Source organism: Mustela nivalis (genome assembly GCF_964662115.1).
Source record: "Mustela nivalis genome assembly, chromosome: 9".
Taxonomy (NCBI): domain Eukaryota; kingdom Metazoa; phylum Chordata; class Mammalia; order Carnivora; family Mustelidae; genus Mustela; species Mustela nivalis.
The window spans coordinates 108,910,342-108,923,314 of record NC_139028.1 but is presented as its reverse complement, the minus strand read 5'-3'; the positions used below and the strand labels follow the sequence as shown (position 1 = coordinate 108,923,314).

Below are 12,973 nucleotides of genomic sequence, written 5' to 3'. Positions count from 1 at the left end.
TGGGACCAAAACAGAGTTGTTAGCTTCAGGCAAGAGATGATGGTGGCTTTATTATTTTATGCTTTTTAAATTTATCTATTTGTAGAGAGAGAGAATGAGCAAGCAAGCACAAGCAGGGGGAGCAGCAGGCAGAGGAAGAAGCAGGCTCCCCATCTAGCAGGGAGTCCAACATGGGACTAGATTGACCTGAGCCAAAGGCAAACGCTTAACAACTAAGCCAGCCAGGGTCCCTGATGGTGGTTTTAGACAGGTGGAAGAGGTACTGAGCAGGAACTGAGCATATGTTTAGGTGGTACAGATATTTGAAAGGTGGTTGTGAAGACTAAATGAGCTAATATTTGAGGAGAGCATAGCCCAGTGCCTGGGACACAGGAGATGCTGGCAGCAGGACAGCTGCCGTTGCCCATGGTGTCATTGTCATCACTGCTGCTACAGCCATCGGGGCTGTTTTAATCTCTTATACGAGAAAGACAGAAAGACACATAATTAGTCTTCTGTGCATCAGTGGTTACAGAGGGAGCTTAGACTTAACACTGGTCCTGTAACTGTATTAGTCAATATGTATATAAAGATATACACATAGGGGCACCCGGGTGGCTCTGTTGGTTACGCATCTGACTCTTGATTTTGACTCAGGTAATGATCTCAGGTTCCTGGGATCGAGCCCCGTGTCGGGCTTCACGCTCAGTGAGGAGTCTGCTTGAGTTTCACTCTCCCTCTGCCCCCACACCTCCACTTGTACACATGTGTGCACACACTCTCGCTCTCTCTCTCAAATAAATAAAATATTTTTAAAAAGATATACCTATATGTATAGTTCTTGTATATATGTATAAGTTCTTAATTATTTTGGATCTCTAGTCACTTCTGTGCACCTCATTTTTTTCGTTTGGTATGTGAAATGAACTCAGAGGGACAAGAGAAGATTGTATCTCCTGAGTGCCTGTTATGTTTCAGGCATTTTACTGGGCAAATAAACAGTATTTACTGTACAACAAGTTGTGCTTATTCCAAGTCTACAGATGACGAAGCTGAGGCCAAGGAAAATTACAAATCATGAAGGATATATTACTCTAATGCAGTTCTTTGCTAACCGCTCAGATTCATGCAGACCCCGTAAGTCAAGGGCACAGGCTCCAGCAAGACTGTCCTCACCTCAGGGGCCAGCCACAAGTTTGGGGGTCCCCAGGCCCTCTGTACTTCTGACCAACTGGCTTTACTTTCGGGAATTTGCTAGGATGACTCATAGAACCCAGGAGAGAACTATCCTCACTATCATAGTTTCATTATAAAGGGGACAAATCAGGACTGGCCAAATGGAGAGACACATAGGGCAAGGTCTGCAAGTGTCCTGAACTTAGAGCTTCCGTGCCTTCGCTCATGGAATCAGGGCCCATAATCCTCCTGGCGCATTGATGTGTTCACAAACCAGGAAGCCACAACAAGCTCCACTGTCCAGATATTTTACTAGGGTTTCATTAGGTGGGCACGATTGAACTATTGGCCCCATGACTACACTCAATACCCAGGCCTCCTTCCCTCCCTGGAGGGAAGGGAATACCATTCTGGGAATGGTAGGGAAGGGAAGGGAAGTCCATCTGATAGCAAGTGATTCAAGGCCCCAAGTCTCTAACACATAGTTGATTTTTCTGGCCTGACTCATCCTGAGCATAAGCTATCCAGAGGCCCACCGTGTTACTTCACTGACATAAACTCTTAAGGCGCCATGAATAATAAGGATACTACTATCCCTTGGGAAGGTCTAGGGGTTTAGAGGTTCCCTCCCAGGAACCATTTTCAAAGTCAGGCAAATTCTTCATTATATAGCCCAGGGTCACACCTCTAATGAGTGCTGGATCTGGGATTCAGTCCATTTCTGCCTGATTCCAAAGCCCCTGCTCTATCCACTACTCCATTACTGTTAAGGCCCTTAGGAAAGTGGTTTACTTCAGGTCCCACAGCTAGTTACTAACAAGAAGGCCTGGCCCCCGGGCTTGACTACCCATGTGTGCTCCTTTCTGCGGTTCACTTTTATTTCTTCATGTTGGGGCAGATTTGACCTGTTCTTGTACATTTTGCAACTTGTGTGGCAGGCACAGTTGGTGAAAAGATTGGAGCTTTTGCTTTCATTTCTATTTATACAATTCCAGAATATTGCTTCCTAGCTACGCGCTATTAGTTGTCAGTGTTGGTCATCATTTAGTTATAGTTCATTCATAAATTTAAAAATGAAGTGAAAAAATTCAATCAGTGCTTCTAACATTTAAGAAGATTATAAAGCCCTTTTGGTTTATTATTTTCCTTTTAAAAGTAAGAACTGTTAATAGAAGAAAATCAATCCATTGTTACTTGTAGTGAATATGGTGGTATTATTCTAATACTTGTCTTAATTTGAGTACCTCTCTCTGTTTCCAGGTAGCATCCACTGTATTTTCCATGCAACTGGGCACCACTACACTTGGAAGAAGGTTACCACAACGGTGCACAACATTATTGTGGGCAAGTTGTGGATAGATCAGGTAAGCAGAGGTGCCCAAAGTGTTCTGAAGTTCAGGAGAATACGTTCATAGGTACATCTGTGCAGTATCAAGGACATGTGAACTGGCCCCACACTGTTGTTACTGATTTATACATTTCTCCTAAGGAATTGCTCTCAGCCAGAAGCCCTACCCTGACCTCCCAAGTTTCTATACCACAGATTATTTCTTATGAATGACCAATTTGTAACATTCATTCTATAACTACTCTACCAGGACTATGTTAGCTACTATGAAAGTTTAACAAAATAATAAACACGACTCTTACTCTTCATCCTTTCATTATTTATCAGACATGACTGCTAGGCAGAGGGCTAGTTCTTAGGGATACAAAGCCAGATAAGACATTGTCCTTCAAAGAGTTATTGTATCATTGGTGACAACATGACAAATAGGTATAAATTGAAAAGTGTTAACAAAATATGCTAGTGTTAAGAGCTGTACTAAGGGGTCACCTGGGTGGCTCAGTGGGTTAAACCCTCTGCCTTAGGCTTGGGTCATGATCCCAGGGTCCTGGGATTGAGCCCCGCATCGGGCTCTCTGCTCCGCCAGGAGCTGCTTCCTCCTCTCTTTCCGCCTGCTTCTCTGCCTACTTGTGATCTCTCTTTCTCTGTCAAATAAATAAATAAAATCTTTTAAAAAAGAAAAAAAAAAGAGCTGTACTAAGATAACATCTAAATAATTGTCAGTTTGCTCTTAAGATGATGGTTGTAATAAATTCAGAAAAGAAAGGGAATACTCTCTGGCAGTCAGGAAAGCCTACATGGTAGATGTGGGAATTAAACTGAGGTTTTGTTGTTGCTGTTGTATTGTTTCGTTTTAGATTTTATTTATTTATTTTAGAGAGGTGGGGGCAAGCAAGGGGGAGGGGCAGAGAGAGAGAAGGGGGTAGAGAGAATCTCAAGCAGATTCCACACTAAGCACCGAGCCCAATGCAGGGATTTGATCTCACAGCTCTGAGATCATGACCTAAGCTGAAACCCAAGAGTTAGTTAACTGATTGAGCCACCCAGGCGCCCCAAGCTGAGTCTTAAAGTGGTTTGGGATTTAGAAGATAGAGGAGAAAATAAAGTGTAGAAAGCCCTGTTATATGTAACCTTGTAATTGTGAGTAGAGTACTTTGACTTAACCACAGAGTTCATGAAGGGTATGAGTGGGGGCTTGGTTGGGAAAGGTACATTATTATGTGAATATCAGTATATGTGCTGAAAGGCAAATCTTGTCACCTAACATGGGACACATGATTGACAGAAAACCAGAAGGCCATTTGATCTTGATCCCAATCTGGAATACCAAGGTTCCGAAGGGATTTCACAGCTTGTTGGGGTCGGCTGAGACTGGAATCCTTAACCAAGGGAGTCTGAAAGTATACGATGGAAAAGTGAAGAATTATAAGGCGTGGGGTCTGGCAGATATTCAAGTCCTCCGGTCTTAATAAAATCAATCCATGATGCTTTTTATTTTATAGTCTGGTGAAATTGATATTGTGAATCACAAGACGGGAGACAAGTGCAATCTTAAATTTGTTCCTTATAGCTACTTCTCTCGCGATGTAGCAAGAAAGGTAAGAGAAGTTGGAGTTTAAATGTTTTTCTTTAGTGTGTGTCTCTTAGAAAGCCTACTCTTTGGGGGCTGGTATAGATGATGGATCAGGAGATAGTCTAAACATATGTATCTCCTAAATATGTATGTGGTGATTTAAAAAAAAAGGCGACATTAAAGGAGAAAGTCAGCAGGAAGGGGGACTAGATTGCATTACCAAACCAAATCATTGTCTTTTCTGGTAAAGACATTAAATAAGAAAGTAAAAGTCAAGAGCAAGGAGAGATTGAAAATGGGAAACACCAATAGACCAATAGAAGGATTTCAGGAAGAAGGATGGGCAGTTCGACTGCTGTGAGGTCTAAGCGCGAGTCCTGTGTCAACACCATAGCGCAATTGCGCCATGAGTTTGATGGAGAGTAAAGAAGAGCTGGGGAGTTAAATCTGTTTGTGGCTGTCTCTGAAGAAAGAAGAAAATACCAGAGAGAAGAGAAAACCATAGAAAGAAGAAAATACCATAATTCTGAGTACCATTCAGATCCTTTTCCTGCATATATCATTGCAACGAAAATCCCTATACAACAAAATGATGAAACCACAACTCATGGCTCATTTATTTTAAGCAGCTCAAAAAAGTTTACCAAAACAATTTTGGTGTTCCATGGTGTTTGTTGTAGCAGAATTGAACCAATATTGACCATAGGACCTTTGTTTCCAGAATAGTCAGGTAAGCTAACCCACAGTGAATGCCGTACTCCAAAGCCCTACTTTCCATCCTTGTAGGTAACAGGGGAAGTGACGGATCCATCAGGAAAAGTTCACTTTGCCCTTCTGGGGACATGGGACGAGAAAATGGATTGTTTCAAAGTACAACCAGTCGTTGGGGAAAATGGGGGTGATGCTCGGCAGAGAGGCCATGAGGCAGAAGAAAGCAGGGTCATGCTATGGAAAAGGAACCCTTTACCGTGAGTATCAGTATGCATGCTGTCCAGGTAATACTTTGACCTCCACCTTGGAGCAGTACTGATAGCATTTCTGCCGGCCTTTCCACTTAATTATGTGAGGGATCAAGCCAGGGAAATAAGAACCTTTGGAGAGATTACCAGAAGGCCGTCACCATATGATTTGGGTTGTCATGGGCTTTGTCAAGAAAATTGAAACTAACCAAGTCACATCTGCCAAAAAATATTCATAATTTAGAGCAAAGTGACTCAGAAGCAGCTAGAGGAGAAAGATGCCTACCACCTGTTAACAACTTAGCCCGAGACCCAGTGGCAATATAAAGGTTCCTGAGGTCATATTCTGGAATTTGGAATAAAGATGGAGGCCATTTGTCTCCTGTCATTTCCTATGTTCAGTCTAGAGTAAGAGCCAAGATTATCCCAGAAGGAGGTTACAAAGAAAGCAAAGGAAATAAGAATAAGGAATTTTCATTCGGTAGAAGGTTTCATTTTTCCTAAGGCATTTCTTCCTAATGTCCGCTGAGCACAGCACAAGCCCAGTAAACTCCTGTAGTGAGTGATGCCCAGGGAGGGGATGGGGATGGTCCAGTCTGGTTCTCTGCTGCATGAGGGGAACCTGCCACCGTCCTAGAGTCCATCTGTAGAAGAGCTTTGAGGAGGCCATCTTTTGGCAGGGTGCTTGGTTGTTGCTCCTTAATAAGGGCCTGGGCTCTGGCGTCACCCATCTTTCTCATCCTTGATTTGTAGGAAGAATGCGGAAAACATGTACTACTTCTCAGAGCTTGCTCTGACGCTCAACGCCTGGGAAAGCGGCACCGCCCCCACAGACAGCCGATTGCGGCCTGACCAGAGACTGATGGAAAATGGGCGCTGGGATGAAGCCAATGCTGAGAAGCAGCGCCTGGAGGAAAAGCAAAGACTTTCCAGAAAGAAGAGAGAAGCAGAAGCTATGAAAGCCACAGAGGATGGTAACGAATCCATCTTCCACTCTCTTGATGGGTAGAGAATCATTTGGTGTGTTTCTGGCTCTCAATCTGTTTTTCTTTACCTGCTTTCCCTTTTAGGCACACCCTATGATCCCTATAAGGCGCTGTGGTTTGAGCGGAAGAAGGACCCTGTTACCAAGGAGCTAACCCATATTTATAGGGGAGGATACTGGGAGTGTAAGGAAAAACAGGACTGGACCTCATGCCCGGACATTTTCTGAAGTGGCAGCAACGAGAAGGTGGAGGATCCAAAGGAGAAGAGGACAGAGGATGTGCGGGAAAGCTGGCGTTTGGGACTCTGACCGATCGCCTTCCTCCAGTTTGTCTGTCTTAACCAATCATTTTGTCCAAATCAATCACCAGAAGCAGACACCAGTGGTGGTGATTGGCTGGTTGCCTTAGCTGATTGAAACTGAAATCGACTTACTAGGTACCTGTGTGTGGGAGGGGGAGGCTTAGTGGCCGGAGGGGGGCGCTGCTCCACTTCTGCAGTCAGGTGTTCCTGGCTCGTCCTCCTCCCTCTGCCCCCACTTTAGGATGACGTCATTCACCCTCCCCTGTAGCATCCTGCTCAGCCAAGGTCTGCGTGAGGTGATGATTCGGGGGCATTTTGGTGCTGTTCAGAGCGAGAGCTGAATTTAGAAGCTCCTTGAAAGGAGCACGTAAGACTTAACCAATGGAGGCATCGTGAATGACCGCGGTGGAGCTTAGGCATGGCGTCTCGAGATGGGGTCCCGCACGGGGTCAGTCTCATGGGGCGTCTGCCCCGATACAACTGCAGTATCAGAACAATTGCAGGGGGACTTGTCTTGTAAGATTGGAACACTCAGACTGACATTTCTTGGAAGTTTCTATCTTCATTTGTGTAACCTACCCTTCTGCTGTCCTCTATCTTTGACAGCAACCGGAGGCCACTTTGGGGGTTGGTAGGAGGGTTGTGTTATCCTCACAAGGGAATTTATGGACTTGCTCACACAGGGAACTTGTGAGAACACAAGGCAGGGTAGAAAAGACCGCTAGCCACTTTGCTTTCCCAGTTCCTCCTCACCCCCGCTCTTCATTACCTTTCTTGCTCTTCCCTCCCTCCCGGCCTCCCTCCCTCTCTCTTCCCTCCTCTCTCTCTCTCAGCGCAATACCAGTTTGGGTCTGTGCCCCAGGGTGGAGCAGAGCATTACCTATCCCACTCTGGTATGATTCCGAATTTGAGAGAACGAGTTAATTGGAAACAAAAGTTTTCACCATCTCTCAAGCCCCATGGACTGGAGCCACCTCTCGAATAATGTGTTAAATATCTGTATATTATATATATGTAGAGAAAGATCTAATTTTTTTGTTTGATTTTCCTTCTTCCCATTAAGAATCTTGTTTTTTGATATCCTTTATCTCCCTGGGACTCTCTCTTGGACACACTGATGTGGAATGGAGCCTCCTCTGTTTCCCTCTTTTAGGGGCAGACAGACTCAGACCCTAAGCAAGATCACCTCTGGCAGTTACTGAGCAGGGACTCGATCCCGGGTCTGTATCACGGAGTGCCCACTGCTGTCTAAGTTCTGCTCTCCTAATGACCTGAGTCTTGAAAATGAAATCCCAACTCTTTCCTGCCTTTTTCCTTTCTTTTTTTAGGAAGAGCATGGGTAGAGAGTCAGGACGGTAGTTTCCAGTTTAATTCTGCCTCTGCCCAAATCCCACCACACACAGCTGATTCCCAAAAGACACTTCTTCCTAGGACGTGGGGCTGAAAGTGCTGTCACTTGGGGTGGGTAAGAGAACTACTCCTGTGGGGCCCTGGCTTCCTTCATTTTGTGTTCTGTATTTGTTTCAATTGTCTTGTTCAGGAATCCGCCCCTGTGCAGCCCACCCTTGGTTGAGGATCACAAATTGAGGTGCCTTCCTTGTATGCTTTCTGTTCGTGTATTTCGTTTCTGTTCCTTAACTGCTGAGCCTCAGCCAGTGTGGGTCCTGGGGGAAATACCATTCCAGAGGAAGCCATCCCTGCATGGAAATTGGATTTATACTGGGTAAATTAGTACTTCTATTCCTTCCTCGCCATTCCTCCCTTCCTAGCTGTGAGGCACTTGAGAGACGGGCAACCACTGCGGAGTTTCCTCCCAAGACCCCAACTCCCAAGCTAAGCGCGGGATTGTGCTGGGGCTTCTTTCAAGGAGGCCCGCTAAGGCCGTGACCTTTCGGGGGGTTTTAGCCAGAGCAGGAATTCCTCAACCAACTGAACGTCTCTGCGTTATCCCCCACCTTTCTTCTTCCACCATCTGCACTACATTTCCCAGCCTGATCCCCAGTCCCGATTCCTGCTAATGGAGAAGCTCTGAGTCCTTCAGGTGAAATGAAGTCACATCAAGACAAAACTATATATATTTTCATTTTTTTTGCCTTATTGTGTTTTTTTCCAAGAAAACTACTAAATTAAATAATTTTTAAAAAGTCATATCGTTTGTCTGATTCACTTGACTCCTACTAGATAACAAGTTGGTGGGGTGGGGAGCGGCTGGAGAACCGGCCAGGCGCCAGTTTGTTCTTGGGAATCAGGCAGCGGATCTTTGTGAGCGGTTGAAAGAAAAATGGGGCTCGGGTTTCCAGATGTCTTAACTGTCTGACAACATTCTCAAGGGCCTGTGGACAGAAGAGTAGTTTTAACAGCCCTTTCCACTTTAATGGAATGTAACCATCAGTGCCCCCCACCCTTGGTATAGGGAAATGATTTCTAGTGTTTTTGATGTTGGACCTATTTCACTTCAAAAAACAAAAGTTGTCTTGAATTTCATTTTTGCCCGTTAAGATTTTCAGATTCTTACTGTTCCATGTAGGGATTCAAATTCTGTACTTTGAAACAAGCAATTGAGTACTGATTTGAAGGCCTTGGGAGAGAATTAAGGACTGGGAAGATGGTTGGTCAGTTTTTCTCTATAAAGTTCAGGGAGAGGGTCAGGGTGCGCAAAGGAATCAAAGGGGCCCAGAGAGGCAGCACACAGGTCCTGCCCTGTGGCTGAGCATCTGCTTCTGCATCCAGCGTGCTGTTAGGAATTCTGAACATTGTCCAGCTCACACTTGAACAATTTTAAGAGCTAAGTGTTAGAATCGTCATGTGAGGTAGAGAAGGCACGGGGGGGGGGGGGGGGGGGGGGAGGTGGCGGGGAACGCCTAATTTAAATAAATTCACTAAGGTTACACAGCTGATTGGTTAGTCACGGTGTTGGAATTCAAAGCTGGGTTTGTTTGACCCCCCAAGTCTGTGACCCCTCCTACCTCGTGTTCTAGGAGAAGCTGGGTTGGAAGGCAGCTGACAGTGAAGTCATTCCCTCCTCACATCATGCAGTAATGCACACTGCTGTTTCCAGAGGCTTAATGATGTGGGTAGCGCCACTTTGGAGGTATGCCTGAAGAAAGGAGCATCCTTGAAGTCCAGCCTCCAGATGCCTTTATTTCGCAGGCTATCGTGTCCACAAAATTAGCTATGTTGCCAGAGGTGATTTTCCTAGCCCGGTTCTTGGGAAGGCCACGCATCCGTTCAGGTCATTTGCCTGATTCACATTGCTGGGCTTGATGGTAAGTTTCAGGACCTTAAGGGCTTTTTTTCTAGCAAGCTAAATATCATTGCAGTAGGCACCTGCTGTTTCTGACAGTTATATCTGGCTACCTTGAATAGCCCTGTGCCTTATAACTTCCTCCAATAGGGGCAGTCAAATGTACCTGAGACAGTTTAACAATCCCTTCTTTAGTCCTTCCATGGGCTGCTATGACCTGATGGGTTGTGATGTGGATCCCCAAAGGCCTACCACACTCACTCATGATTCAAAATGAGGACCCAGCAAAATTATAACACTAGTCAGGGACCTCTGAAGTCCCACAAAAATGGCAAACCTTTAAATTTCAAGGCCTATTCTACTTTTGGCAAGATAAGTGAAAACCAACCCCAAAAGGAGATGTAGAAATCTTTGGAAGTTATTCGCTATAAAGTAGATAGCCTGTGAAACTCTAAGACCGTCATCAAAATGTAGAGCTTGCTTCTAAAAGTTACAAAGCTTTTGCCCCGTGATCTGTCCTGCCCTGTGGGAAGCACTTCAAGCCTCTCACAGCTTTTCCTTCCAAGTTCAGACAATAATGTTAATATAGTCTCCTCAGGCCTTCCTTCCGCCTACCCCTCAGGGGAAGGAAGCAGGGTGGCCTCAGGAGTTGTGTTTAAAGTCAAGAACTAGAAAGCTCGAATCCTCTATAAATAGCTTTGCAGAGATCATATTTGAATTTAACCAGGTGATCTTAAAAGTTAGTAAAGAATCAGTTGGGCCTGAGATAGGGCTTTCTTTCTCTCTCTTTTCTTCCCTCTGTCTCTCTCTCCTTTCTCTCTCCTTCAACATTGACTCCAGTCTGTTATGTAACATACATTAGGGTTACAAATGACAAGAAAGAGCTCTGATAAACAGGCAGTTACAGTCTGGTTTGATAAATGGTGTAAAAGCACTGGAGGGGGTCACCAGCCTATTATTGGGAGTACGAGTGGGACAGGATAGAGGCGTGTCCAAGAAGGCATCTGGAACTAGGAGAATGTATTCGCTTTGGAAGTTGCAGGCTTAATAGGGGTTAGGGAAGGGCAGTGGATAGAAAGCAGCATGAACAAAGATGAAGAAGAGCAAAGTCTAGGAAAGCATCCTGAGTTTGGACGGCTGCATGAATGGCTAGAGTTCAGAGTCCAGGAGGAAGCAATGATAACGGTGCTGGAGAGAGGAAGGACCCAAGTTCTGGAAGTCTGTATACCATATAAAGAGAGAAGTTTGGGGTTTTGAAACGTGGCAGATGAGATCGACCAGCAACAAAAACCAACACCGTAGTAGAGTCCCTGGATGTCATCAGGCTCAGCCCCAATGAGCGAATTTAAAGTGAAAGTGAGAAATGACAGAGAACTTCAAGGCAGATTACATGCTTATCATCAGCATTTAAATATGATATTGAGAGATATGGAAGAAACTGTGACTACTATAGAATTGATAAGGAAACATACAAAGAGATATATAAATTAACAAAATGGAATATGCTGATGCTTTTTGTCTGGGGAAATGGTGTTGTACTAGTTGCCCCTCCACTGAAAGTTGGCTGAAACAAAAGAATTTATTGTGTATGGAATATAGGAGATTTAGTAGGATTGCCTCTTTAAATGTAGAAGACATTAAAAAAAGAGATCTGTGTAAAATTGTGGTATTAAGAAATGGCCAAGGATTCTTCCACTCCTGAAATGAGTTGATTTGCAGATAACTAAAAAATCCCCCCCCCTTTTGAAATTTATTCATTTGTCAGAGAGAGAGAGAGAGAGAGAGAGAGAGCAAGAATGGGGAGCAGCAGGCAGAGGGAGAAGCAGCTCCCTGCTGAGTAGGATCCAGTAGGACTCAATCCCTGGACCCTAGGATCATGACCAGAGCTGAAGGCAGACACTACACTGACAGAGCCACCCAGGCATTCCAGATAACTCAAAAATTCTTAAGCTAAAGGGCATTTTAGTTTTTTCCAACACTTTCAATAAATGTGATCACCAAGATGCAGAATTCTTTTTTTCAGGAATTGATTTGTTCTGTTGTTTTTTCAGACAATTTCTGATATTTTTTCCTTTAAATTAAATTTGATGTTTCTTCTTTGACCAAAAAGAAGAAGAAGAAGAAGAAGAAGAAGAAGAAGAAGAAGAAGAAGAAGAAGAAGTAGTAGTAGTAGTAGTAGTAGTAGTAGTAGTAGTAGTAGTAGTCGTCTCGGATTTTGCTCTCAACTGGGGAGACCCTGAAGGATTTTTAAGCAGGGTGATGGGTTCCAGTGTAAACTTACGGGTAGGAAGATAATGAAGAGGTTGGGGAAGATGTAAGAATGAAGAGAAGTGGAAGGATTCCAGAAACACTGAACGGGAATGAACAGCACTTCTGATTATAGGTGGAGAGCATCAGGAGAAGCAAAATTATGAAACAGGAGGAGGTGGGATAAAATCAGCTTTAAGGGGATATGATTAAACCACAGCTTGCTTCTTAGAGTTTGGGAAAGGTCGCAGCCAATTCCACTTTTTGACAGTGTCTATATATTTGAAAGTTTAAAAAACGCCAAGATGGGGTTACAAAAATTGAGGTATATTTTAAAGAGTTAGTTTTAGCAAAACGGTGCTTTTAACATACAGATGCAGCGACTCTATGCACACCTCTAGGGGTAACATGGAAAAGTCACGTTTGAAGTCTTTTATGAATGGCCTTCCTGTTCGATTTCATACATTTCTTGAGTCCAAACAACTGAGCAATGTAAAATTATTCGTCATTTCTGGCTCATAAACAGAAGCTTGGCTTTCTCACCGAATATTTGCTAAATGCTGACCTCCAGCCGAACTCATCCTGAGCTCTCTCGTTACAACCAAACAAATTAGTATTTCATTACGGAAACACAGAAAGTATTTTAACAAGCAGCCGAAATAGCTCAGTTGGGAGAGCGTTAGACTGAAGATCTAAAGGTCCCTGGTTCGATCCCGGGTTTCGGCAGTGGTTTTAGATGCCACGGTCAGGAGCATCCCTTCTCGCTGGGCGGCACCAGTCTCATTACGACACGATTCCCACCTGTCACAATTCTCACCCATACGAGCTGAGGGTGGACGCTTGTCCCTTTTTAAACCTCTCCCAGTGGGAGGACTGAAAACCGAAAAAGGGATTTATCCCGTTTCTAAATTGCTCTGTATTAAGCCGGGCTCCCTTTGCTGACCTTGCTGGCTGAGACCACGCTTTCGCTCTCCCTACGCACCGCGAGCCGCTCACTTGCTTCTGGATCGCTCCCGCCCTTTCGTTCCAGTTTCCCGCGACGTTCCAGGAGCTGCTGGCGCTGGGATCTGCCTCCGCGAGTTCGAGCCACTAGCGCGCCCGGGCTCGGCAGGGGACTTGACGGCCCCGCGGCCGCCAGCCAGGAGCAGAGCGCAGGGCGC

The 12,973-nt window shown here is 44.7% G+C and overlaps 1 protein-coding gene and 1 pseudogene across 2 annotated transcripts in view; both read left to right on the top strand.

Annotated features, from left to right (window-relative positions):
* OSBP (oxysterol binding protein) overlaps positions 1-8,470 on the top strand; it is a 34,332-nt gene extending 25,862 nt beyond the window's left edge. Inside the window, exons 10-14 of the mRNA XM_082747602.1 lie at positions 2,416-2,519; positions 4,006-4,101; positions 4,863-5,044; positions 5,789-6,009; positions 6,106-8,470. Coding sequence (XP_082603728.1) covers positions 2,416-2,519; positions 4,006-4,101; positions 4,863-5,044; positions 5,789-6,009; positions 6,106-6,248 — 746 coding nt within the window. The 3' untranslated portion in view covers positions 6,249-8,470. The remainder of the gene's footprint in view (positions 1-2,415; positions 2,520-4,005; positions 4,102-4,862; positions 5,045-5,788; positions 6,010-6,105) is intronic.
* On the top strand, positions 6,741-11,134 carry LOC309840408 (U6 snRNA-associated Sm-like protein LSm3 pseudogene; annotated as a pseudogene). Its single transcript has 2 exons — positions 6,741-6,807; positions 10,834-11,134. The product of its transcript is annotated as a U6 snRNA-associated Sm-like protein LSm3 pseudogene (transcript).
* Positions 11,135-12,973: the final 1,839 nt, after the last annotated feature.